Below are 26321 nucleotides of genomic sequence, written 5' to 3' on the forward strand. Positions count from 1 at the left end.
TAGAATAAGTTACTAGCCTTTCTGCGACTCAGTTTGCTCATCTGTAAAATGAAAACAGTATCACGGATTTCACAGGGCTGCTGCGAGAATTGTAAAAAGCCCTTGGAACCCAGCTTGGCATCCTAGAGGCTCAATAAATACTGGCTGTCATAAGGTGTTTCCAAAAAACTTCCCTGGAATGTCAATTCTGCCATTGCTTATCATTACACAGCTTTTTAGTGTAAGGAAAGGAACACCCATCTGTCCTGCCCTACTACCCTCCGCGCACAGCACGGGGCTCAGCACCGCTCTCAGCAGCGACTACAGCCGTCCCTTCGAAAAGCCCGCCAGGATCCTGAGCCGGAGGGGCGGAGCCAGAGCGCGACCAGAGTCCGCAGAAGACCGGCGCCTCCCCAGACCCAACAAAGTGCAGCTTCCACTTTTGACGACTCTGAGCCAACCAGGGAGGTTCTGAGGCTTCCGAAGCAGAACGAGAGCACCACAATGAACCCGCGCAGCCTCCCCGGCTGCCTCCTCCGTCGCTCTGAGAAGACAGCCTCCCGCACCAGCGAGTCCCGCCCCGCCCGCGAGGAGGCGGGGTCTCCAGAGCGCGGCCCACTCCTGACAGGGCCTGAGGCGGGGCGGGGCCGGCGGAGCGCGAGGCCCCGAAGCTGAGGTGCGGGGCTGCCCGACGTGTGCCGGACGCCGATCTCAACGTATGCCATCTAATCTCTTAGTCCTTAGGCCCGAGCCGTGGCATCACCGGAGCTGTCATTGTCGCGACCCTCCTTCCTATCTCCCTGTCGCTTTGATTGTCCGATGGGAGAAAAAAGTGGAACCCCTAAGTCAGGCACCTCCTAGGCAGCAGCCAATGAAATAGGCAGTGGAAGCGGGGGTCCTTTCCTCGCGCCGAAATTCAAAGGTATAAATAGTTCCGGTCCCGGTGCAGAGCGCGGGGCGAGTGCTGTACCCGCTATGCGGTAATTTGCTTCGTAGCGCCCGGAACCGGGCACGGTTGGCCCGCTCTGCGCCCTTGTGACCGGGAAGAGGTTTGGGGGCGTCCCAAGCCCACACGGCCCGACGCATCGGTGAGGCGGGTGCATGCGCGCGCCGTTTGGGCCTAGTCTGGCATTCCTGGCGGGAGATGGGGGCGATGGGGTGGGGGGATGAGTAGCAAGAAAGGACCTCAGACTAAAATGGGTCCTCAAGGGTTCCTAGCAGAATGGCTAGTTCTTATCCAGCCTTGGAGTAGGGTGAGGAGGTGTTGACACAAAGGCCTGGTGAGGCGAGGGAACAGCCTGAGTGAAAGCAAGAGGCTGGAGAATATATGGAATTCATCTATTTAGTAAGTATTTGCTGACCCCCACTGCCCCGGTGGATGTAGGGTTGGATACACGAATAGGTACGTACTGTTTAGTGTTAGCTTTAAGTGCAATGAAAGAAAAAGAAAGCAGAGTGAAAGGATGGGTAAAGGTCCTCTTTTGTATAGGGGAGTCAGGAAGGACCGCAGTAAGGTGACATTTGAGCAGAGAGTGGGTGTAGTAAAGGAGAGTGAGCCATGACAGTTTCGGGGAGAGGGACGTTATGGGCAAAGGGAATGGGATGTGACATCATCAGTAGTCTGTGTTAGCTAGAGTATGATAATGGTGGAAGAAAAGCCTGTAGAAGTAGGTAGTTGACTTCCAGATTGAACTAATGGTTTAATTAACTTCCCCGTAGTGACTAACTCTTGCATGTTTTTAAGTTGGAGAAGGACATCTACATCAGAAGTAGCTTGGCAAGTGGCTGTGTCATTTCTATTGAGCTGTTATCCTTAAATGTTTTAGTTTTTCACATTCACTGTGATTCCAAGTTTACATTCCACTTATGTGTTATTTCTGTTTTGTACAGAACTGCTTTGTGGACTGTTTGATTTCTAGCAGAGGTTTACCTAAGTCATTAGTGAAAATGCACATTAAGTCAATCATTCTTGAAGGATTCAAGTCCTACGCCCAGAGGACTGAAGTCAATGGTTTTGACCCCCTCTTCAATGCTATCACTGGTTTAAATGGTAGCGGGAAATCCAACATATTGGACTCCATCTGCTTTTTGCTGGGCATCTCCAACCTGTCTCAGGTAAAGTGTAAACTTTCTGATTTATTTGAATTGAAGCTTGGGGACCCTCAAGGGAATCCTCCTTGAACTTGGAGACTGTTGCCAATATTCTCTTCATTTGCATTTTTTACTTTATGTGAATTGTTTTATACCTCACTGCAATCCTTTAAAGGTAGATATTATTACTTCATTTTTTAGGTGAGAAAATAGAAACTGGGAGGGGTTGCCTAAAGTTCTTCCTCTTAAGGTGTTTGGAGCATCATTCAAACTCAGGCATTCTTACTTTAAGGCAGTCTTATTCCAGAGTCTGTATTCCCCTTGCTGCATTATAATGCCTTTTCAGGATCTACTAATGGGATTGGACGAATAGTGAAATTTTTAGATTTCTTCTATTTAGATTTCTTCTATCAGTGTCTTCGCTTCAGTCTTTCAAATGAAGTTTTGTTAAGAAATGAGTAAAAGACAATTCAATTCAGAGTTGAAAAGTCCTGTGGAGAAAGGTGCCCATTTCAGGTTGTTGCCCATTTTCCTTGCCTTCCTTGCCTGTGAATGCGACTGCGTGTCTTTGGCTACTTAATGGATATTTTGTGGGTGGTTTTCCAACATCAAGAAACCCATTTTTAGTGCCATTTTGGCAATCTGGGATTTTGTAATTGATAAACTTTTATTTTATTTTAGGTTCGGGCTTCTAATTTACAAGACTTAGTTTACAAAAATGGGCAGGCTGGTATTACCAAAGCCTCAGTGTCAATCACCTTTGATAATTCTGACAAAAAGCAAAGTCCTTTAGGATTTGAGGTTCATGATGAAATTACAGTAACAAGGCAGGTGAGTGGCTACTAAATATTTGGATACCTAAGAACTTGCATGTCTGATGTGTTTTTTGGCAATATAACTTTGCTGGAGAGAGAAAGTTTATGAGCAAAATTGATGCATCCAATACTGACTAGATTCCTTATGTAAAAATTTTGATCATGCAAATTCTGCCATTTACCAAGAAGATTGAAAGGGATCTGAAAAGTCATCCATCAGTATGAGCACTCAACCGTACTTAAATCTTGAACTGTACTTGAATCTTCTCTGTCTGTGCTGGAACACCTACAGTACTTTTAATTTTGCTGTCTTCTGAGGTAACCCGTTCTGTTTTTGGACAGGTCTAATTAGAAAGTTGTTCCTGTAAATTGAGCCAGTGTGCTTTCTTCAAGTTTTACACATGAATCCTAGTTCTTTTGAGAGCACCAAGAGCAAATCTAATTTATACTGTACTTCAATATTTAAGTGTTCTGTAAGTCTAAATGTTTCTATGCTAAATCTCTCTAGGTCTTTCAATTGATATTTAGTTGTTTCTAGTTCCTTCACTTGTCTAATCACACTGAATACGAATTTGCTTCGGTTCTTTGTATCTTTTTTTTAATGTATGGCACCTAAAATTACATGTGCTAGAATTGGTCTAATTAAGACAAGATTAAGCAGAATTGTCACTTCTTTCATTTTAGGTACTCTACTTCAATTTTTCACAATATGATATTGGAGAGTTCATAATACATTATTAATTTGTGTCTGATTTACTTAAAATCACTCTAATTTTTTTCACGTCTGTTACTACTTGGCCGTGTTACTGCCATTTCTGTATGTAAAAAGGTTTTTGAAACCAATGCAGGACCTTACATTTGTCCCTTAAAATCTTTTTTTATTATAGTCAGACAATGTTTTCAGTTTGTCAAAATTTTATTTTTAAAAATTCTTTTAACTCCCATTTACTCTCCATCTTAGCATTATGTAACTCAGAGATTTCCCTCTCTATTTGAATGAAAGCCTCTGGTAAAAAAACCATTCACTAGGTTGGGACGGAATCCTGTTCTCTGTCATTGAGCATCCATCAAATAATCACCCTTTAGGAATTTTCAGTAAGTCTGTTACTAATCCACCTAAAATTCCTGTCCTCATGCAGTCCATATGCCTGTATCTTCACCAAAATTTTGTTATAAAGACTTTGTCAAATTACTTATGGGTATACTAGGTCTGTTGTTCAAATATGTTGATATATGATCTACCCAGCCTAATAATCCCGTCAGGAAAAGAAATGAATTAACGTTTACTCAGTATTAAGTGCCTGATGTGTGCTGGGCGTTCTTGAATGCACTGGGAAAAACAGGTAGAAAGAAGAATGAGAAACGGGTCTTGTCTTTAAGGACCTCAAAATATGATTTAAGTGAGACAGTCATACCTGATAAATGACAGTGTAAGTGCTGTGATAGGGTATGAACCAGCTGGTGTCTGGTTGTTCTTAATGAACGTGTGCTGAAGCTCCATGATTACTCTTTTTCTTTCAAGTATTCACAAGTCATGTCTTTATTAATCCCTTTTAGAATCTTGTCTAGGATTGGTATGAAACTGCTTGTTTTTAGTGTTAAGTATCTGACTTCCGTTCCTTTGGAAATTAGAAAGTGGAGGAAGAAAGGTTAACCTCTGAGTGTGGAAAAATTGCAGAAAGAGGGTGATCAGGGATAGAAGATGTTTTACACATACTTAGAAGTGACCTTAGAGACCTAGTCTAAGGCAGAGGAGGTGAGGAAGCTTGTGCGGTAGCAGAGTCCCTGGATTAGAAGTCAGTTGTCCTGACTCAATCTTGTCTTCTTTTTGAGCATGTCACACTTCCTCCACTATCTACTCAGAATTGGTTTTGTTTACCATTAGTTACAGAACAAACAAATGAAAGATAATGTATTCAGGAATTTATCATCTTAGCTCAAGATGTGTGTTCATTTATATCTTTTAAAATATTTCCCTTTTTAGGTGGTTATTGGTGGCAGAAATAAATATTTAATCAATGGAGTAAATGCAAACAATACCAGAGTACAAGATCTCTTCTGTTCTGTTGGCCTTAATGTTAACAACCCTCACTTTCTCATCATGCAGGTATTTTGTTTGTGGTCTTTATATCTTTTTCATAATGGTTTTGACGTATTTTATTTTTTAAGTTACTCTTTTACAACTTATTAGAAGTGCTTCTTTTTGGATTTTCCATTTTTTTATCTACTGTTATGCTGGTGTTTGGGCACCTGTCAAGAAATGTGGGTTAGTGATTTGTACTGATGTGTTCTAACATATTATATACATTTGAATTTTGAAGAACATCTAGAAGTAATTTTCCTTTACTTAGATTCTATTACTACAAGAGCAATACATGCTTACTATAAAAAAATTTAAAAAATATTGTCATAATATATCTGTTTAATGTATTGGAATAAAGCATTTTATTATTCAAATATATATTAAATTTTAAATAATTTTCTTCTTTAGAGACTTACTCAAATGAAAAATAAGGGCAAAGGTTATCTTTCCCTTACATTATCTCACTTGACCCAGCCAGCTATCCTTTGAGAAAGTCACAGCAAGGTCAATGGCAGGATCTTCACGGGACCAAAATAAAATTATTTTCACTACATCACAGGCTCAAAGCTGAAAATTTACTTCAAATGAATCTAAATCCTGGTTCTCTGTGAGTTGGGTAGTGGGTTTTTTTTTTTTTTTTAGTTTAGTTTTTTTGGCACTGAAGGAATTTGGTAATTTTTCTGGTATCAAAATAAAACATTTTACTGAGGCCTAGAAGTATGTAGTCTATTTCTACCAATTATTTTAGAGGGCTGTCATACCACAAAATCAAGAAATGTTCAATAATTATGCTAAAATTTACTTATATACTTACCTGTTTTAGAATTGGAGACTTCTACATCGTTAATAATAACTCTCAGAAATATGATGAGTTAATTTTGTACCATTTAATAGTTATTACCAGTTAATACCAGTGTAAATTGTATCACTGGTAAGCAAGAAAGTGAATAGCAAAGTTCTGGAATTATAAGGTACTTTTGGTCTCAAATGTAATAAAAGAAACATCTTTTCATGTAGAAGGAAGAAAGAACTCCCAAAAGATTAGTTTATTACGATATAACAACTTCAGTGCACATAAATATATGTGCCTTTAGGTTACCCTTTCTGTAATTTGTTATCATTTTAGTGAGCTTGCCATTTTATTTTCAGGGCCGAATTACAAAGGTATTGAACATGAAACCTCCAGAGGTAAGAGTACTATTTATGGACAGTAAAAATAGTAATTATAGATTTCTTTTAATCTTATAGGTTATCAATTTTTTAATGTAATTTCTTCCATTAAAATTCTGGGAAACATTATTTAAGAATTATTAGTAAAGACAGTATTTTTTTTTAATATTGGCACTGTGCCCAATACGTGTGTGTGTGTGTGTGTGTGTGTGTGTGTGTGTGTATATTTTTTTAGTTATGTAACATGACCCTTCTGAGCCTTAGTTTCTTCATCCATAAATTGGAGTCAGTAATCCTTACCTCAGTCTGTTCTGAGGATTAAATACGTATAAGAAAAGGCATGGGACATTGTTAAGCAGATTTCTTTAAATTGTTTTTTTAAATTGAGATATAATTGACATTTATGTCAGGTGTACAACATAATGATTTAGTATATGTATATATTGGAAAATGATCATCACAATAAGTCTAGTTAACGTCTATCACCACACAGTTACAAACTTGTTTTTCTTATGATGAGAACTTTTAAGATTGACTCTCTTAGCAATTTTCAAGTATACCATACAGTAGTATTAACTATAGTTACCAAACTGTGCATTACATCCCCAGAATTTTTTATTTTTATACCTGGAGGTTTGTACCTTTTGACCACGTGCACCCATTTCACCTACCACTCATTCCGTACCTCTGGCAACCACCAGTCTGTTCTCTGTATCTGTGAGTTCAGTTTTGTTTTGTATTTTTTTTAGATTGCACATATAAGTGAGATTATATTTGTCTTTCTCTGTCTGACTTATTTCGCTTAGCATGATACCCTCAAGGTCTATCCATGTTGTCACAAATGGCAAGATTTCCTCCTTTTTTATGGCTGACTAATTTTCATTATATACATATATTACATTTTCTTTATCCATTCATCCATCAGTAGACACTTAGGCTGTTTCCATGTCTTGGCTATTACAAATAATGCTGCAATGAACTTGGGGGGTGCAGATATCTTTTCTAGTTAATGTCTGTTTCCTTTGGATAAATACTCAGAAGTGGAATTGCTGGATCATATGGTAGTTCTATTTTTAATTTTTTGAGAAACCTCCACACTGTTTTCCATTTACAATCCCATCAACAGTTCATAAGGGTTCCCTTTTCTCCACATCTTGCCAACACTTGTCTTTTTGATAATAGCCATTTTAACAGAGATAATATCTCATTGTGGCTTCGATTTGTATTTCCCTGATGATTAGTGATGTTGAGCACCTTTTCATATACCTGTTGTCCATCTGTATGTCTTCTGTGGAAAAACGTCTATGCACATCCTCTGCCCATTTTTAATTGGCTTTTTTTTCTGTTGAGTTATATGAGTTCTTTATGTATTGGGATATTAACCCCTTATCAGATACATGATTTACAAATATTTTCTCTCATTTTCTAGGTTGCCTTTTCATTTTCTTTGTTGTTTCCTTTTTTGTGTGTGTGTGAGGAGATCAGCCCTTTGCTAACATCTACCAATCCTCCTCTTTTCTTGCTGAGGAAGACTGGCCCTGGGCTAACATCTGTGCCCATCTTCCTCCACTTTATATGGGACGCCACCACAGCGTGGCTTGCTGAACAGTGCGTCGGTGCACGCCCGGGGATCCGAACCGGCGAACCCCAGGCCGCCTCAGCAGAACGCACACGCTTAACCGCTTGAGCCACCGGGCCAGCCCCTCTTTGTTGTTTCCTTTGCTGTGCAGAAGGTTTTTAGTTTGATGTAGTCCCACTTGTTTATTTTTGCTTTTGTTGCCTTTGCTTTTGGTGTTAAATCCAAAAAATCATCGCCAAGACGGTTATCAAGGAACTTATCCCCTGTGTTTTCTTTTAGGAGTTTTATGTGCCCAATATTAAAAGAAATTTTGACTGTATAAAGCATCCTTTCTCATCTGGTGTTCCATGTCAGAGTTAAACCCTACAGAAAAACTCTACAGAAAAAGATTTGAGGGAAATTAGTTCATTACATACAATGGATTACTTAGGGCATTAAGACTTAATTTTCTCTTGGAGCCCCCTTGAGAAGAGTTAGTATGAAGGAATGAATGTTTTGTACAAGAACAAAGACTGTTTAATTATTCCTTCCTATTGAGAATAGCTAATAAGAAGACTTATAATTGACAGTACCAGTCTGATTTGAACATAGGTCATGCTTATTTTCTTTAACATCTAAAGAGGAAACTTAGAATTGGAAACCTGCCAAATACATAGACATCAAAGTGGTTTCCAGAGAAATAATCCTCTTGAGAGAGGGACTGATGTGAGTAGAAGGTTCTGAAAATGGAATGCTGGCACAGTTGTTCTTATAAAATTATAATTGATTAATATTTGCCTTTTGCAGAGTGCTCTCACATGACTTATGGTGTTCAGTTCTCAACAAACATTATCAGTACTCTGTGGATGAAGAAGTAGAGGCAGAGAGAGAATTAAGTTACTTGCCCAAGGTCTTAAAGCGTGTGCCACAATTGGGATGCAAAATGTTATGCCATGCTTCATCTGTGTAGGCACAGAATGGCTGAAGTCTCACTTGGAACAGTTTTCAGTAGAAACTTCTAAAATGAAAGCTGAATGGTGTTAGCCTTCACTTTTTTTTTAGACTTGTATTCAAAGGAAAAGAGAAGGGAGGAATTACTGGGCTTCAGTTTTTTTTTTTTTATTATTGATGTTTTAATAGTTTATAACATTGTGAAATTCTGAGTTGTACATTTTTGTTTGTCCATCACCATATATATGTCTCCCTTCACCCCTTGTGCCCACCCCCCACCCCCATTGCCCCTGGTAACCACAATACAGTTTTCTCTGTCCATCTGTTGGTTTATATTCCACATATGAGTGAGATCATACGGTGTTTGTCTTTGTCTTTCTGGCTTACTTCACTTACATAATACCCTCCAGGCCCATCCATGTTGTTGCAAATGGGACGATTTTGTCTTTTTTTATGGCTGAGTAGTATTCCATTGTATATATATACCACATTTTCTTGATCCAGTCGTCAGTCGAGGGACACTTAGGTTGTTTCCACTTCTTGGCTATGGTGAATAATGCTGCAGTGAACATAGGGGTGCATAAGCCTCTTTGGATTGTTGATTTCAGATTCGGTGGATAGATTCCCAGTAGTGGGATGGCTGGATCATAGGGCATCTCTATTTTTAATTCTTTGAGGAATCTCCATACCATTTTCCATAGAGGCTGCACCAGTTTGCATTCCCACCAGCTGTGTATGAGGGTTCCTGTTTCTCCACATCCTCTCCAACATTTGTTGTTTTTTGTCTTGGTGATTATAGCCATTCTAACAGGCATGAGGTGATATCTTAGTGTTGTTTTGATTTGTATTTCCCTGATGATTAGTGATGTTGAACATCTTTTCATGTGCCTATTGGCCATCTGTATATCTTCTTTGGAGAAATGTCTGTTCATTTCTCTGCCCATTTTTTGATCGAGTTGTTTGTTTTTTTGTTGTTCAGTTGTGTGAGTTCTTTATATATTATGGAGATCAACCTCTTGTCAGATGTATGTTTTGCAAATATTCTCTCCCAGCTGGTGGGTTGTCTGTTCATCTTGATTCTGGTTTCGTTTGTCTTGTAGAGGGGCTTCAGTTTTAAAAGAGATGTACTCAGGAACCTCAATGTACCATAAAGTTTGATTTTAGAATTGGTGTGAAGGCCAGAAATGTTTCTTGAATGTTAGGATTATGACTAATAAGTGTGTTTTTATGTACTTAACTTTTATGGTCCTTTTGGGCCATTATTTTGATAAGATGCTTAGTGAGGTCAAGGCCTTAAATGATATACTTAATGTAAATTCCAGTGAGATTCATTGTCTTGGATTCTTAAAACATTAAGACAATTGTCTTTCCAGATCTTGTCCATGATAGAAGAAGCAGCTGGAACCAGGATGTATGAATACAAAAAAATAGCTGCCCAGAAAACCATAGAAAAAAAGGAGGCGAAGCTGAAAGAAATTAAGACGGTAATTGAGTTTCTATAAAACATTTTTAGAGAAAAGAGTAATTTTGCATTTCGAGTTTCTCTGCTGTAAAGAGGGAAATTTTTTCCCCTCTTGGTTCAGTTTTCCTCAGTCTTCCATGCTACTTCTTTTAAAAATTTTTTTATGGTACTTCGTATACTGAAAAATTTGATTTTCCTTTATTTTCCAGATACTTGAAGAAGAGATTACTCCAACCATTCAAAAATTAAAAGAGGTATATACTATATATGTGAGGACAGCCAGCTACAATGTCTCTCAAAATTGGTGACGTATCCAAGGTCACACATAGGGATGAAATGTGTACCACTTCTCAGGAATTTTTCTCTGGGATGAGATAAGGAGTTAGAATTGGTACTCCATGCTCAGCCTTCTGCTTGTGGAGGATGTGTACTTCATATCTGTTGAAGTCATAATGATTTTGGACATTGCTCTTCATAATCTCAAAAAATGATATGCCAGATTTTAATACTTTGTTGAAGAGAACTAAGTTGAGATTTTCGTAGATAATTAGAATTGAGCACTGCAACTATGACATACAACTATCTACTGGGGCTTTGGGGGAAAAAAAGGAGGAGGATTGGCAATAGATGTTAGCTCAGAGGCGGTCTTCCTCAGCAAAAAGAGGAGGGTTAAGCATGGATGTTAGCTCGGGGCTGATCTTTCTCACACACACAAAAAATAAAAATAATAAAATAAAATTAAAAAAGTAGATAAGCGGAACATTTCTTAAAGATATAGCACTCTTAGTAACTGTTGTTATAGAGTGAGTAACTTCTAGGATAATAGGGGCTGTCACTGCTGTTACTGCTGTCAAGGCAATTGGTAAGTGAGAAGTATTAAAACAGATGACTATGATCTTTGCAGCTTCTGACATCATAATCAGTATTTCAGTGAAAGAATGCATTTATAGCATATTGTTTTTAAAGTTAATTGTTTAGGAATATATTAAGTGCTCATTAAAATTTATACTTCTCAAAGCTGTCTTCTGAATCCATAAAGTAGTGTAGATGTTATTGAAAAAAACTGAAAAGTTGTTGTCTTGAAGGTACCCCCTTTGTATGCATGATATAGTAGAAAACACTAGATCATGAGTTTAAACCTAGGTTTCATATCTGATTTTGCCAGATTGTTTCTAAATCTGACAACATAAAGAGGTCATTTAACCACTCTGGATTGTTTCTACATCTGCCACTTAGGGATTTTAATTGTTACTTTGTCTGCCCCAGCAGGTCCTTACAGGAGTTACACAAGTTTAACAATGTGTAAGCAAATGCTGTAAATAGTTATATGAATGAATGTTTGGTGGGCATCTTGGTAATGCTACTACAAAATACATTTAATAGTATATCATTGGTGGTTGTGTAGGTTGTATTTATAGACTTCTTACTATCCTCAGTCTGTGAACCTTATGTCCACATTTCTTTGTTGATAGCAACTGCCTGATTATATATTAGGAGAAATAGCCACATAGGATTCCCTACAGATGGTGTAATGCTATCTAAAAAGTCTGAGTTCTGATGTTATTTAACGTTTCCTAAAATTTGTAATCCATGATCACTTAATCTAAGACAAAATCAATTACATCATGTAATAGGAAATTTTACACATATTGTTGTAATTTGATTCTTTACAGATTTGTTCAAAAATATGAATTTTGAGTTGTACTTTATTGGTGATTTCTCTTTCAGGAAAGATCTTCCTACTTGGAGTACCAAAAAGTAATGAGGGAAATAGAACATTTGAGTCGTTTATATATTGCTTATCAGTTTTTGCTGGCTGAAGATACCAAAGAACGCTCAGCTGAGGAGTTAAAAGAAATGCAGGATAAAATTGTAAAGCTTCATGAGGAATTGTCTGAGAATGATAAAAAAATAAAAGTACTTAGTCATGAAATAGAAGAGTTGGAAAAAAGAAAAGATAAGGTCAGACATTTATTTAAGAATAGATAATATTCTCTGTGAAAAAAATTATGTAAATAACTTGAAGATTCACTGGGCATTGTCTTCCATATCGATTTGTTAATCTTAAAGTATGATAATAAAATAGCTTATAAAAAGTAAATAATTTATATGGAAATCATCTAAGAAAATGACAACATGAACATATTTTAAGTACGTTGATTGAATTGGGTGCATTTGACTATAGGAAATTGGAGGTATACTCCGATCTTTAGAAGATGCTCTTGCAGAAGCTCAGCGAGTTAATACTAAATCTCAAAGTGCCTTTGATCTCAAGAAGAAAAATCTGGCATGTGAAGAGAACAAACGCAAAGAGCTGGAAAAAAATATGGTTGAGGTAAGCAAATAAGCTTTTAGTTCTACTAGTATACATTTATCCATTCTGTTAATACTTATTGTGTGCAATGAACCAAATGTAGTTGTTTAGTCTGGGGATATAGCACTGGACAAAATGACAAAAAGGGACAAAATGCCTTGTGGGTCTTCATTCCAATGAGGGAAACAATGATAAAGAAATAAGTAAAATATATAGCATGTTATATACTGATAACTGATGTGGAGAAAAAATAAAGCAGGGGAGAGGATTAGGAGTATAGGGGAGAGGATTAGGAGTATAGGGGAGAGGGGTGCAGTTTGGGGTTTTAAATGGGGTAGCCATTGAAGGTCTCATTGAGAGAGTGATATTTTCATTGAAGACCTGAAAGAGGTCGGAGAACCATGTAGATAAATTGGGAGGCTGTGGGGGAAAATGTTTCAGGCAGAAGAACAGCAATTGCCTGAGCACCTAAGGTGTTGGAAAAGCAATGAGATCAGTGTGGCTGGTTAGCACTAAGTCGTGGGAGTGCAGAAAGGTAATGGAGTGTAGGATCACATGGAGTTTTGTAAGACATGTGAATGACTTTAACCTTTATTCTGAGTGACATGGGAAGCCACTGGAGTTGGTTGAGCAGAAGAGTGACATTTTTTATGTATTAATAAGACCGTTCTTGCTGTTTTGAGAATAAACCATGAAGATACAGGGAAGAAGCAGGGAATCCAGGTAGTAGGTGCTAGTCCAGGTGATAACGCTTGGATAAATGAAGTAGAAGTGGGTGTACTCAGAGAAGTTGTGGGGTTTTATGTATAGTTAAATGTATAATTAAATCCCAAGTCTTTACCATGGTCTACAAGACCCTACATAATATGACTTCTGGCTCCTTTTATCACTTGCTCACTGTGCTCCAACCATAGTTCCTTACACCCCCAAGCATATTCCTCAGAGCTTGCCAGGTATACTGTCTCCCTAGTATCAGCATCGTCACTCCTTTTATTGCATTTAGGTTTCTGCTTAAAATGTCATCACACCAAGGCCTTCCCTCATCATTGTTCTTAAAATATCACTTTCTGTCCCTTTACCTTATTTCGTTGGCTATGTCCTCCACCCTAGAATATAGGCTCCCTGAGGAGCCTGTGTTTTTAATGTCTAGAACAATGGCTGGTACATGGTAAACGTCTAATAAGTATTTAATGAATCATGAATTAAACAAGTGGGCCAAAATTTGTGGTCACTTTCAGGTAAACAATGTAGCTAGATTTTTTTTTTTCAGTGCTGGTATCTTGCATAGTATTAGATATCTGGCAAATATAACTTAACGGGTGTTAAATATTAGTAATGCTGTTCCCCAAATTATTTAATACTTAAATTTTATGGCCCTTAATAGTTTATAAAAATATTTTCATATACATGCTCCTAATCCTAAAATTGCTACTTTTAAGCTTGATGTAGGACGGCTATTATTTCAATTTTATAGATTTGGAAACTGATTTTAGTTTCTTCAAGTGGTTTGTTTAAATTTGCAATGATGTTTTAGCTCATCATCTCCCAGATTCGCCTATAACATGTGGAATGAAAGTATTTCTACTAGGATAAGAGGCACATTTATCCTAAAAACTGAGGGAAAGTGAATTTGAAAATGGGCATCAAGTATTTAAAGTTATGTTGGTTAAAATTATTTTCCTTATTACCATGCCCACTTCAAATTGCTGTGAAATATGATGACATAAGGGTAAATATGTATAAGAAAATGGATATTTTTCCTAAAATATAATGCTTTTCAATCTGAAACTCTTCCTAAAGGATTCTAAAACTTTAGCAGCAAAGGAAAAAGAGGTTAAAAGTATAAGCGATGGGCTGAACGCCCTGCAAGAAGCCAGTAATAAAGATGCCGAAGCTTTGGGTGCTGCACAGCAGCACTTCAACGCTGTTTCCGCTGGGCTGTCCAGTAATGAAGATGGAGCAGAAGCAACTCTTGCCGGTCAAATGATGGCCTGTAAAAATGACATAAGCAAAGCTCAGACAGAAGCCAAACAGGTAAGTATAGACATGAAGCACTATGGGATTGCAGTTTGTTTTTGTGTTGTTTTGGTTTTTTTGAGCAGCTGCGTCACATTCTGCTCTGGCAATTGTTGTAAAATGTTGAAAATATTTATTCTGCCACTCTATAGTACCTAGTACAACAAAATTCAAATATGTTGATTGCTAAATATTGATGATGATAGTTTAAGATGCTGTAAAATATAAAATATGTTTATAGGTTAATTGAAATTGTAAGTGCAATAAATGCTTTATTCTGTTCACACCATTGTATGGAATATTTGAGGTTAGTCGATCTGTTTTCATCTTTTGGCTGTTTTTATTGACATCATAAAGTTGAAGTCTTAAGTTTTAACAGGAAAACAAAAACGACTTCTACATGTCTATGCCCACCACACCTAGTTCTTAAAACCTGTTTCTGAAAATTTACAACATCCTCCTTAGAAGTTCTCTATCTCCCGTTTACCCCCTTTCCAGTCTTTGGTTTCCCTAGTCTGATTTCATCATTTTCAAAGGCTTATCAATCTATTATAATGGTTTTCAAATTTGTTTAGATAATTGTGCAGCTTAAAGTCCTATGAACGAAGAGTTTTGATGGCAGAAAGAAAAAAATAGATATACACACACATACGTTCCTTTATTTTTTTAATGGACTCGTCTTTAAAGATATATACTGACGTGTGTGTGTTTGCATATTAATCCTATTCCAGGTTTTCTATTATATATTTGCAACTTTTCATTCAAAGATGATGAGTATAAAAAAATTGTAAGAAATCAGTAGCATAAAAACTTAAAATCCTCTCAGTTTTCTGTTAACTTATTTTATATTGGGAAAAGTCCACCATTATTCAGTTTTAGAGGGCGGATACACCCATCTAGATCTTAGAATACTAGTTCGTGGTTTTAAGGAACAGTGCTCAATTATATAAACTAGCATTAAATATCAGACTCCTAGCATTTAAATTTCTCGGTCAGTTTGCTTCCCTTTCTTATATAATTTTGTTTTTCATTGCTCAATACAACTTCTCTACGGTAATTAGACAACGCTCTCAAATTACACACAAATACAAATATGGATACCTAGGTGGAAAGAAAGGAGACTAGAGTTGTGATTTCTAGCTCTCTATTGTGTTTTTAATTTAACCAGCTAATGACAATTATTCTTTGATAACAATTTTTGAACTCATTAATGTCGTATTTTCTAAATATTAAAAATATGGACTTAAATTGCAAATTGTTTAGTGATTTATGTTAAGTGTATATTGGTTTATACTCTGAGTAGTTTTTTAGGGAGAAAATATTGGAAAATGATTCATCTGTTGAGATATTAATCCAGGTGACCCAACAGTTCAATTTTCAAGGCTGGTGTCTCTTAAGCCAGTCTGAGTCTGTGGCTGTATAATCACTAGCACTGTCTGCCTCATACAGTCTGTTACATTTTCCTGGTACAGGCTCAGATGAAGTTGAAACATGCCCAACAAGAATTAAAGACTAAACAAGCTGAAGTTAAGAAGATGGATAGTGGCTACAGGAAGGATCAAGAGGCTTTAGAGGCTGTGAAGAAACTTAAAGGAAAACTTGAAGCTGAAATGAAAAAGCTCAATTATGAAGGTTTGCCTTTAAAGATATTAAATCATTAGCAGGTAGTGATTATTGATAGAAACCAGCTTAAATAAAGGAAATAGCAAGTAGGAAAATTTTTTTTCCCTATTAATGGGTATTGGTATAAGAAATGTTTGTAAATATAATCACAAAAATATCTAAGTATAAAACAGCCCTTTGTATTTTTGAAAACTCAGTACTGAGAATTTCCTGCTTCAGTCACTCTGAAGTGCCATTTAAAAACTCAAAAATGTCATTTGTATATTTCTACGTTAGTAGACATTCAATTCATATGTTGTTTCTTTCAAAATTTTGTTATTTTTGGAAATAATATCTACTTGACTCTCGATAGAAATTTGAGCATTAAGCATGCTTTTTATTTAATACTTATCAGAATTTGAATTTTGCTTCTAGAAATGCTTTGGAAATAGAGGTTACTAATATTTTCCTTAAAACAGTAGAACATTTGAGTTTTTAGAACTTGGTTTCAATTTACTTATGATTTACTGTTCAGAAAACAAGGAGGAAAACCTTCTGGAAAAGCGCAGGCAGCTGTCTCGTGATATCAGTAGATTGAAAGAAACATATGAAGCTCTCCTGGCCAGATTTCCCAATCTTCGATTTGCCTACAGGTAAGAGATTTAAACCTTGAATTTTTTTAACATAGTAATAACCAATATATATTTTTATTTAAGCTGGAAAGCAACCTAAAAATTTCATTGACATTAAGATTTTTGTATGAAAATTATAAGCTGCTTTTCCTTAATTGGTAGTTTTTCCTTAAACATTTATTGAAATGTTAAACAAGATATATTTTTATTTAAGGTGGAAAGCAATCTGAAAATTTAGTTAAGATTTTTATATGAAAATTGTTGTATGCTGCTTTTCTTTAATTGGTTTTTTCCTTAAACAGTTATTGAAGTGTTTCAGATGTTGGCAGGGGACATTCTTGTGAAGTTTAATTGCTACTAATGCCACTAATCTTAAATTAAGACCAAAATGAGGGAAATTTAATCTCAGTCCCAAGTTTCTTTAAATTTATTCTATCATTAATATCTACATTAACATTTTATAATCTGTTTTACTACATAAATTTTTTCATTAAATACTTTCAGTAATATATGTATTACAAAGATTAGAACATCAAAGTTATTTTTGTTCATTGAAAACAATATATACTGAAAGATCTTTTGATTGATTTAAAAACAATAGCTGGCTAGTTAATCTGGAACATTTTTAAATTTTTTAAAACTATGTGAGTCTTGGGGCCGGCCCCGTGGCATAGCGGTTAAGTGCACGCACTCCGCTGCTGATGGCCTGGGTTCGGATCCCGGGCATGCACCGATGCACTGCTTGTCAGGCCTTGCTGTGGCGGCGTCCCATATAGAGTGCCATATAGAGTGGAGGAAGATAGGCACGGATGTTAGCCCAGGGCCAATCTTCCTCAGCAAAAAGAAGAAGATGGGCATAGATGTTAGCTCAGAGCTGATCTTCCTCACCAAAAAAAAAAAAGAAAAAAAACACTATGTGAGTCTTTTGCTTTCAATGTAATGTGTTGTCAGAAAGAGCTCTTGACTAGTAAAGTACAACTTTTTCTATTTTATCATCTCGGGTTAATTTTTGTCAACTTTTCTATTGTAGCGATCCAGAGAAGAACTGGAATAGAAATTGTGTGAAAGGACTTGTAGCTTCTCTGATTAGCGTGAAAGATACTTCTGCAACCACAGCTTTGGAATTGGTGGCTGGGGAACGACTCTACAATGTTGTAGTAGATACAGAGGTAAATTGATTTTAAAGAAAATCTGTAATTGCTGGTTAGCTTGAAAAATCTTGTGCTGCTAGAAGAATTGGGTACTTTCTTGGTGTTTTAAGCTTCACTTTGCTTTTCTTTACAGGGTAAAACTATTCAGTTAATGACTTTTTTATTATATTTTTGATTAGATTATATTTGATTAACTGCATTCCAAAGGAAGAGTCATGCTTACTTGGGAACCCAGAGTGCATATTATCAATCTTAGGCTTTTGGTTGCTCGGGATAGTAGGCATTAGACATTTATTTGATTATGGATTCCTAAACTTGCACTCTTTCCATTTGAATGTTTTCTATCATCATCATTAATATTTTATTTTTTTATTTCAAATGCACAATGTTTTAGGTTACTGGAAAAAAGCTACTAGAAAAGGGGGAGTTGAAGCGTCGATACACTATAATTCCACTCAATAAAATTTCAGCCAGATGTATTGCTCCAGAAACTCTGAAGGTCGCTCAGAATCTTGTAAGTCTTACTTATATGTTTTATCTGCATCTTTTTTTTTAATTAGAGGACATTCATTTTGGGGAACATAACCGTATCCAAAACCACAAAGTTTTATTAGGTTACCATGCTTAAAAAAGTTAAGATACAAAAACATAGAGTTGGCTTTTGTGAAATTAGATGGAAAGAGAATAGAAATGTTGGAAGACTAAAACTCCCTCTCATGTTTAAAAGTTGAATATTAGATTGTCTTTAAATCTTAAGTCATGGTGGTAATAAATATTAAATTTCTAATTTCTGAATAGTTAGAATTATAGAGCTTATAGATAAATACCAGAATTCTTGAGTTTTTTTCATGCCAGGCATACTTAAACTGCCTGTAGCAACAAGTGTTATGGAAGGTATCCATCAGTCTCATAGAGATGCTTCTCTGTTAGAGTTCTTGTAGCTTGCCTGCTGAGGTGGATCTAAACTAGTATGGCTACTAGTTTAAAAACAGATGAGTACAAGGAAATACATTTCACAGGCTACTATGGTTGTGTAATATTGGGTAAAAACTTGAAGCCAGTTATAACATTCAGCAGTGATATCAGTTTGTTATTAAGCAGGCATTCCAAGTGCATGAGTTGAAAAGATAGTTCTGTGAAATGTATAAATGCATCTGTAATTAAGATACTATATGGATATTAAGTGTACTTGCTGAAATTGAGAAGCCTTCAACGAAAATTATTTCAAAATACAGCTGTATTAATATGTATACTATCAGAAGGAGGATGAGTACAGAGTAATTGAAAGATGGTATTTTTCGTTAGTACTTCCTTTACTTTGAACAGTCACCCTTGGGTCTTAGACGGCTTTGAAAGTACTTCAGCCTTAGGTCAAGTCCCAATGTTGAAAGTAAATTGGGATTTCAATTAACAGTAAAAATACTTCTGCCCAGATCCCTTAGCTAGACCCGTTGAATGGTAGCTGCTGTTAGAGGACAATACTGAACATATGTTACTTAGAGCTGCCTTCATTGTGATTTCTGCTGCTGCTATTAAGCTCCATAAAGGTGCTTAGTTCTAAAAAGATGGGCAGAGGTAGACATTATAAACACAGGTTGAGAAGAGACAGTTGGATCAAAATAAAGGACTGAGGGATTTTTTTTTTTTTTAACTTTCAATTATTAGTTGTGTTTTGTTTCTGTAACTAGCAGGTGGCTGCCCTACCATGGTTAATTTGAATGAAAAAGTATTCACTGTGGAACAACGAAATTACTAATAATTGAAACAAAACATTTTATGTAATTATGTTGATCCAGAAATTGCTGTACTTTAATGAAGAATGTGTGTCCAAACAGTCCATTTTGGATTTAGAAACTTGGTAGTGTCTCCTGCTTGGTAGAAATTCTCATAATGCTTAGTACTTTAGCCAAATACTTAGCTAAATATTTTACTTATCAATATATCTTTCACTGTTTAAACTTGAAATTGTTTCTTTCCAAAGCTGTTGAGTTTTCCATAGCATTTTAGAAAGTCAAAAGGAATTATAGTGCTAGGTAAGTATTACTTAAATTCCTACTGTAGCAGTTCTTACTATTTTATAAAATTTTTGAAAGGAAAGGCATTATGTATTATGACATATCTGTTTTTTTCCCACAGGTTGGCCCTAACAATGTTCATGTGGCTCTTTCCCTGGTTGAATACAAACCGGAACTTCAGAAAGCCATGGAATTTGTCTTCGGAACAACCTTTGTTTGTGACAATATGGATAATGCAAAAAAAGTGGCCTTTGATAAAAGGATAATGACTAGAACTGTAACTCTAGGAGGTGAAGTATTTGATCCTCATGGGACGTTGAGTGGAGGTATGTTTTATATCATTTTGCCCTCACAGTTCTGTATGGTGAATAGGATGGGGGTGGTTTTTTTTGAACAGTAAATAGTGGGGTTGGAATAACTTAATCCAGATTGAGTCTTCTTTTGAATATCTACTATGTGACAGGTACTTAATAATACTGAGAAATGATACAATGTCACAGCTCTCAAGGAACGCATAGTCTTAGTAATTAATCCTATAGCTTTTTTAATTCATCTCAAGTAAGTCTATTTCTGTTTATTTTCTCTTGCTTTTTGCCCTATCAGGATATTCTAGTCACTAGGAAATGAAGTCTTTTTATTCAGTATATTTTTAGCTTAACTACCCGCTTCTCCTTCAGGAAACATGTTAACTTCTCATTTGTGTATATGCCACTGCTTCTGTCAAAAGTAAAACAAAAAATTAAATCTGCCCTTGAGATGGTGCTTTAATGCCTTAAGAACGAATTCCTAGATGATGATCATATTCTTTTTGTTCTAATATTTGCTACATTGAATTTCCAGATCTGTATCAAGTGATCATGTAAGATCAAACACTGAATAGCACTTTGTGTACCAGGCAATGTTGTAAGACTGTGCTGTCCAATACAGTAGCCACTAGCCACACGTGGCTCCTTACATTTAATTAAGATGATTAAAATTAAACAAAAACATAATTTTCCTCACTGGCACTAGTCACATTCAAGGGCTCAGTACCACACGTGGTTAATTGAGAACTAGACAATGCAGATATAGAACATTTCTATAATTCTATAAAGCCCTATGCTAAGGGCTTTAAGTATTTAACTCATTTAATCCTTATAGCAGTTATGAGGTAGGCATAATACTATCATCTCCAATATACAGTTGTAGAAACTAAGGTACAGAGTGCTTAAAATAGCTTCCTGGTAAGTGGCAAAGCTCAGAATTTGAATTCAAATCAGTTGTCTGATTTCAGAGTTTGCGCTTTTAACCAAAGCAAGAGGCTCTATAATGCCTCTTGAGATAGCAAATGACTTAATTTCTTTCTAAGCCAAGAAAACATGAGCCAATGAAATGAAATCCATGATCAAGTTCCCTAGTACACAGTAAGATGACTAGTATCTGCAGTTGGAAGATAAAGAGAGACCAAATATGTAAAACAAAAGAAACTTTTTAGATTTCATTGATTTGGATGTTCTTGAAGTTCCTACTTAAGGGATGGCAAATATGTAATCCCATATCATATTAACAAAGTGCTCACAATAGCATTGCTAATTGACCTTCATGTTCTCCCATCAAACCTGTAGAGTTTCTTGCCAACATAACACCTGAGCCTGTTACTTCCAGACAATTATAGTTGCCTGTAAAGTGAAACCAGTGTACTCTGGTTTCTGACTCTGGTTTTTGACTCTGCTATATCAGAGTGAAGCCAGGTTATGATGTGGTAACAAACAGCCCCCAAATCTCAGTGGTTTAGAACAAGTTTATTCTGTCATTATGCTATATTAACTGTAGATCGTTTGTCCCTGTTCCATGTTATTTTCGTTCTGGGACCCAGGCTGAAGGAGAAACAGTCCCTACTTTGAACATGCTTTTCCCATGAGAAAGGGAAAATAAATGGGGAATTACGTGCTGCCTCTTCAAGCCTACTTTCAGAAGAGGCACATTTCCCATTGCATTGGCCAGAGCAAACCCCATGGCTAAGCCCAATGTTAGTGGGGAGGAAAATGGGCCTGGGAGAGATGGGCCCAGTAGGCAGGGGCAGTAATTATTTTGAATAAATAACCTACCACATCCACTTAAAAGTATTTATTATCAAATATGTATGTCCTAAGATTCAAATGAAATAAATTCTGTAGCTTCATAAGCTCACTGTAAAAGATTTGCTATTGAATCATTTCAAGTGTAATTCTCTTCAACTTTTTATTGTTTACTAAATATGTGGTAACTTAATCCAAGGCCTGTTTCAATTTGCCTCTATCAGGTGCTCGGTCCCAGGCAGCTTCTATTTTAACCAAGTTTCAAGAACTCAAAGATGTTCAACATGAGCTGACAATCAAGGAGAATGAGCTACGGGCTCTAGAAGAGGAATTAGCAGGTCTTAAAAACACTGCTGAAAAGTAAGACTTCTGTAGATGAAGCTGTAGTTTTGAATTTTTTTGTCAAAGATTTGCATGGTAGAAAATTTACTTTTATTTAAAAAAATACAACTTCGGACTTTTTTCATTATGCCTTTGGTTTTATTTGAATAAATTATGAGTTGATAACTTGTTTATCAGTTATTTAATTTTTTTCTGATAAAAATAATGTCTTTGTTATAAGAAATTAGGGAAAGCTAATTAAACAAAAAAATCAGCCAAATATTCCCCTTTCCCTCCTGAGGTATACTGTGTTAAGATTCTGCTGGGATTGATGGGGAAACCCGTAGATACTCTGGAGGTTGATACCAGAGGATACTTGAGTCCTTGATTTGAAATGATGATACAGCATAGCATTGATCAGATGTCTACAGTAAGTTTAGCAACATTGTGGCTGTCCTCTAGATATTGAAGATCACTGGGTTGCCTGTGGAGGAGGTAAACAAGTTGATGTCAGAAAGTCATGGCTAAAATTATAGTGTTTCCTTACACTGTGGGTGTAGATTAGTATGTGTGTGTACCTTTCAACATTACTTCTGTTTGTGTATCATACAGCTATATACATATGTACATTTTTATGTTTTCAAACTTGGCATCATACTGTTTAACCTCTTTTTGTCACTTGACATTAGTCACTATTGAGTGCCTCCTATGTGCCAACTACTCTTCTAGGAGCTTGGAATACAGCAGTGAATCAAACAAATCTCTTCCTTCATCTTGTTGTCATGCGTACAGTTGGGGAGACAGACAATAAAGAAAGTTAAATTGGTAAATATATGTTAGATAATACTGAGTTCTAAGAGGAGAAAAGTAAAACAGGAAAGGAAATATAAACTATCCAGGGCACAGAGGTGTTGAAATTATAGATTGGGTGCCAGGGAAAGCCTCACTGAGAAGATGCCTGTGGAATAAACACCTGAAGGATGAGAGTGAACTCGCCATGTGATTGTCCAGAAGAGCCCTTACTTGCTTTAAAAGCTTCAGGAGTATAAATGCCACAAGCTTACAAAGTACATTATTTGAAAGTTTAATTGTAATTTTTCTAGTCCCTCTGAACATGGCAAATGGGAACTGAGATAAAAATAAAATCAAATATTTTATTCAGAATTCACAATACGGAATAAAGGTAAAAAAAAAATCTACAACTTTGAAAAATGATTTTTTTTTAAGTTTTTTGTTTATTGCAGTAGCATTGGTTTATAACATTATATAAATTTCAGGTGTACATCATTATACTTCTATTTCTGCATAGATTACATCATGTTCACCACCCAAATACTAATTACAACCCATCACCACACACATGTGCCGAATTATCCCTTTCGCCCTCTTCCTTCCCCCCTTCTCCTCTGGTAACCACCAATCCAATCTCTGTCTCTAGTGTTTGTTTGTTGTTGTTATTACCTACTACTTAATGAGTGAGATCATACAGTATTTGACCTTCTCCCTCTGACTTATTTAACTTTGCATAATACCCTCAATGTCCATCCATGTTGTCACGAATGGCTGGATTTCATCGTTTCTTATGGCTGAGTAGTATTCCATTGTGTATATATACCACATCTTCTTTATCCATTCGTCCCTTGATGGGCACTTAGGTTGCTTCCAAGTCTTGGCTATTGTGAATAACTGAAAAATGATTTTTTTTTTTGTAAATTTTTAGCATTCATCTTTTGAAATTATCAAAGTTTAGAACAGTACCAAGACTTTTTTGGGACACAATATATGTGGAAGCGATTATCATAATCATAAAAATGCCCAGTTTCAAACATTATATACATGTAAAGCCTGCATTTTACCTTCATTAACATAAATTACCCATAAAGTGAATAAACTTTTTCTGTGAGAAAGATGCAATAAAATTTCTCTGTGATATAGAGCCCTGGCAAGGCAATGAGTTTGTAGTCGCATTTGGCTTAGAACTGTTAACTTTGTTCAGCAGTATTGGGTCATTTATTTTGTAGAATTGTCTTGTGGACTAATTGTGGCACTGAGGTCAAGGAAAGGAAATAGATTAAATTTTGAAAAATGTGAGAGTGGAAGGGTCAACTAAAACCATTCTTTCATAGACCATATCAGGAAAATAGTTTATATCCTTTTTCAGATTTCTACACTCCACATTTTTAAATGAATTGAAAAATGACTTTAAGATTACAGTTTTAATTGCTGCCAAACACTCTCAGGCAAGAGTACTCAGGGGAGTGTTTACGTTTTATAAGTTGCTTCTTTTTTCCTCAAACCTCATGGACTTCTAGTGACAAGCTAGCTACCTTATGAATTTATTATAACTTGAAATTTCACTGCAGCTGAATTAGCTAAATACCTTCCAAAGAAATAACTTGAAGCAGCCAGAACTGGGATAGAATTACAGGGTTTGCAAGAAAAGTGCATTGCAAATGTTTATATTCGCTACTGTGCCTTTTAAACTATCAGTCTCATTACAAAATGTAGGGAACATTATTATTTTTTTAACATTTGAAAATGGGGATTAATAGATAACCAAATTTTTGAAATTTCATGTAATTGTTATGTATTATTAATCTATTTGGGTGGTGGAGAGCTGTTGTGGAGTTTTTCTTTTTGGTAAGGATCAGTAGGAGAGATTATTTTTAAGGAAACCTATTCATTCAAGGTATTTTTAGTGTTTTCCAAAACTGAGAGTATTTGCATGTATAGTTATTATTGGTCTTGGTCATTTAGAGTTGTTTACCTTCACTGACCAAATCAGACTTGATTTAATTGATGCCTCAGAAACGTGCGAGTCATCAAAACTATTCTTGTAACCAGTGGCATCTTATATTGTTCATGTTGTGTGTGAATTTATTTTAGGTAAGACCCTGTAGTTTGAATGCATGTCTTAAACATCAGAAAAGTTGTGGTCATATATTATAAACTTCTCTTTTTCTAAGATATCGCAAACTAAAACAGCAGTGGGAGATGAAAACTGAGGAGGCAGATTTATTACAAACCAAGCTCCAGCAAAGCTCATATCACAAGCAACAAGAAGAATTAGATGCTCTTAAAAAAATCATTGGTAAGATAAAAACATTCTGTGCTTAATCTGTTTCTACTGATAACCTTACTTTAGGTATTTAGAAAATCTCATCTTTACTATAAATTTATTTGAATTATTTTAAATATTTATGTTAATTATTACTTATTGTTGTTATTATTATTATTATTATTATATTGCCAAAGTTCTGCCCATTTGTAGCATTATACATTTCCACCAGTGGTATATGAAAGTTCTAATTTCTCCAAATCCTTTCCTTTCCAGACTTTTAAAATTCTGCAATCTGATTATTGTGAAGAGATAGCACATTAGCATGTTAATTTGCATTTCTCTGATTACTGGTGAAGTTTGGGATCTCTTGTATGTTCCTTCAACTTCTTGGTTTCTACTTCTGGGAATTTTCTGTTGATTTCTTTTGCCCATTTTTCTGTTGGGTTGCTCTTGGTTGGTTTCTGTTGTTCCTGTACTTAAGAGTTCTGATTTCTTGTAGGTTACCTGCCTTACAAATATCTTTTGGCTTATATGCTTTGCTTTTAACTTTATGTTCATAATTTTGTTATACGAAGTTTTCTTTGTGTGTGTGTGTGTGTGAGGAAGATTGGTCCTGAGTTAACATGTTGCCAATCCTCCCCTTTTTGCTTGAGGAAGATTGTCCCTGAGCTGACATCTGTGCCAGTCTTCCTCTATTTTGTATACGGGACGCCACCACAGCGTGGCTTGATGAGTGGTGTGTAGGTCTGTGCCTGGGATCCGAACCTGCGAGTTGGGCCGCCAAAGCAGAGTGCACGAACTTAACCAGGCTGGCCCCAAAAGTTTTTAATGTTTAATGTAAATCAATTTTTAGCTATCTCTGTCTCCAATTTTAAGAACTATCTTATAATTTTAATTAGAATTTAATTGTATATATTAGTTTTAATTTTTCTCAGACTTTAGGACAATATCCACACACACCTATTTCCCCTCTAATATTTTTATTCTTTTTTTTTCTTTTATGGAATTAAAAATTTGCCTATTTCACTCACCTCCCACCCCCT

General features: G+C 36.0%; 1 protein-coding gene across 2 annotated transcripts in view; it reads left to right on the forward strand.

The window, feature by feature from the left end:
• Positions 1–923: 923 nt before the first annotated feature.
• Positions 924–26321, forward strand: part of SMC2 (structural maintenance of chromosomes 2) — a 50488-nt gene continuing 25090 nt past the window's right edge. Inside the window, exons 1-17 of one of the 2 annotated variants that reach the window (XM_058523682.1) lie at positions 924–1067; positions 1870–2094; positions 2752–2901; positions 4870–4992; positions 6118–6156; positions 10021–10131; positions 10319–10363; positions 11838–12071; positions 12295–12444; positions 14224–14457; positions 15912–16071; positions 16577–16694; positions 17704–17842; positions 18219–18338; positions 19961–20165; positions 22121–22256; positions 25184–25308. In XM_058523682.1, the coding sequence (XP_058379665.1) occupies positions 1927–2094; positions 2752–2901; positions 4870–4992; positions 6118–6156; positions 10021–10131; positions 10319–10363; positions 11838–12071; positions 12295–12444; positions 14224–14457; positions 15912–16071; positions 16577–16694; positions 17704–17842; positions 18219–18338; positions 19961–20165; positions 22121–22256; positions 25184–25308 (2257 nt within the window). In that variant the 5' untranslated portion in view covers positions 924–1067; positions 1870–1926. The remainder of the gene's footprint in view (positions 1068–1869; positions 2095–2751; positions 2902–4869; positions 4993–6117; positions 6157–10020; positions 10132–10318; positions 10364–11837; positions 12072–12294; positions 12445–14223; positions 14458–15911; positions 16072–16576; positions 16695–17703; positions 17843–18218; positions 18339–19960; positions 20166–22120; positions 22257–25183; positions 25309–26321) is intronic. The other variant, XM_058523683.1, reaches the window with a different exon arrangement.

This window comes from Diceros bicornis, chromosome 28 (assembly GCF_020826845.1).
Source record: "Diceros bicornis minor isolate mBicDic1 chromosome 28, mDicBic1.mat.cur, whole genome shotgun sequence".
Classification (NCBI taxonomy): domain Eukaryota; kingdom Metazoa; phylum Chordata; class Mammalia; order Perissodactyla; family Rhinocerotidae; genus Diceros; species Diceros bicornis.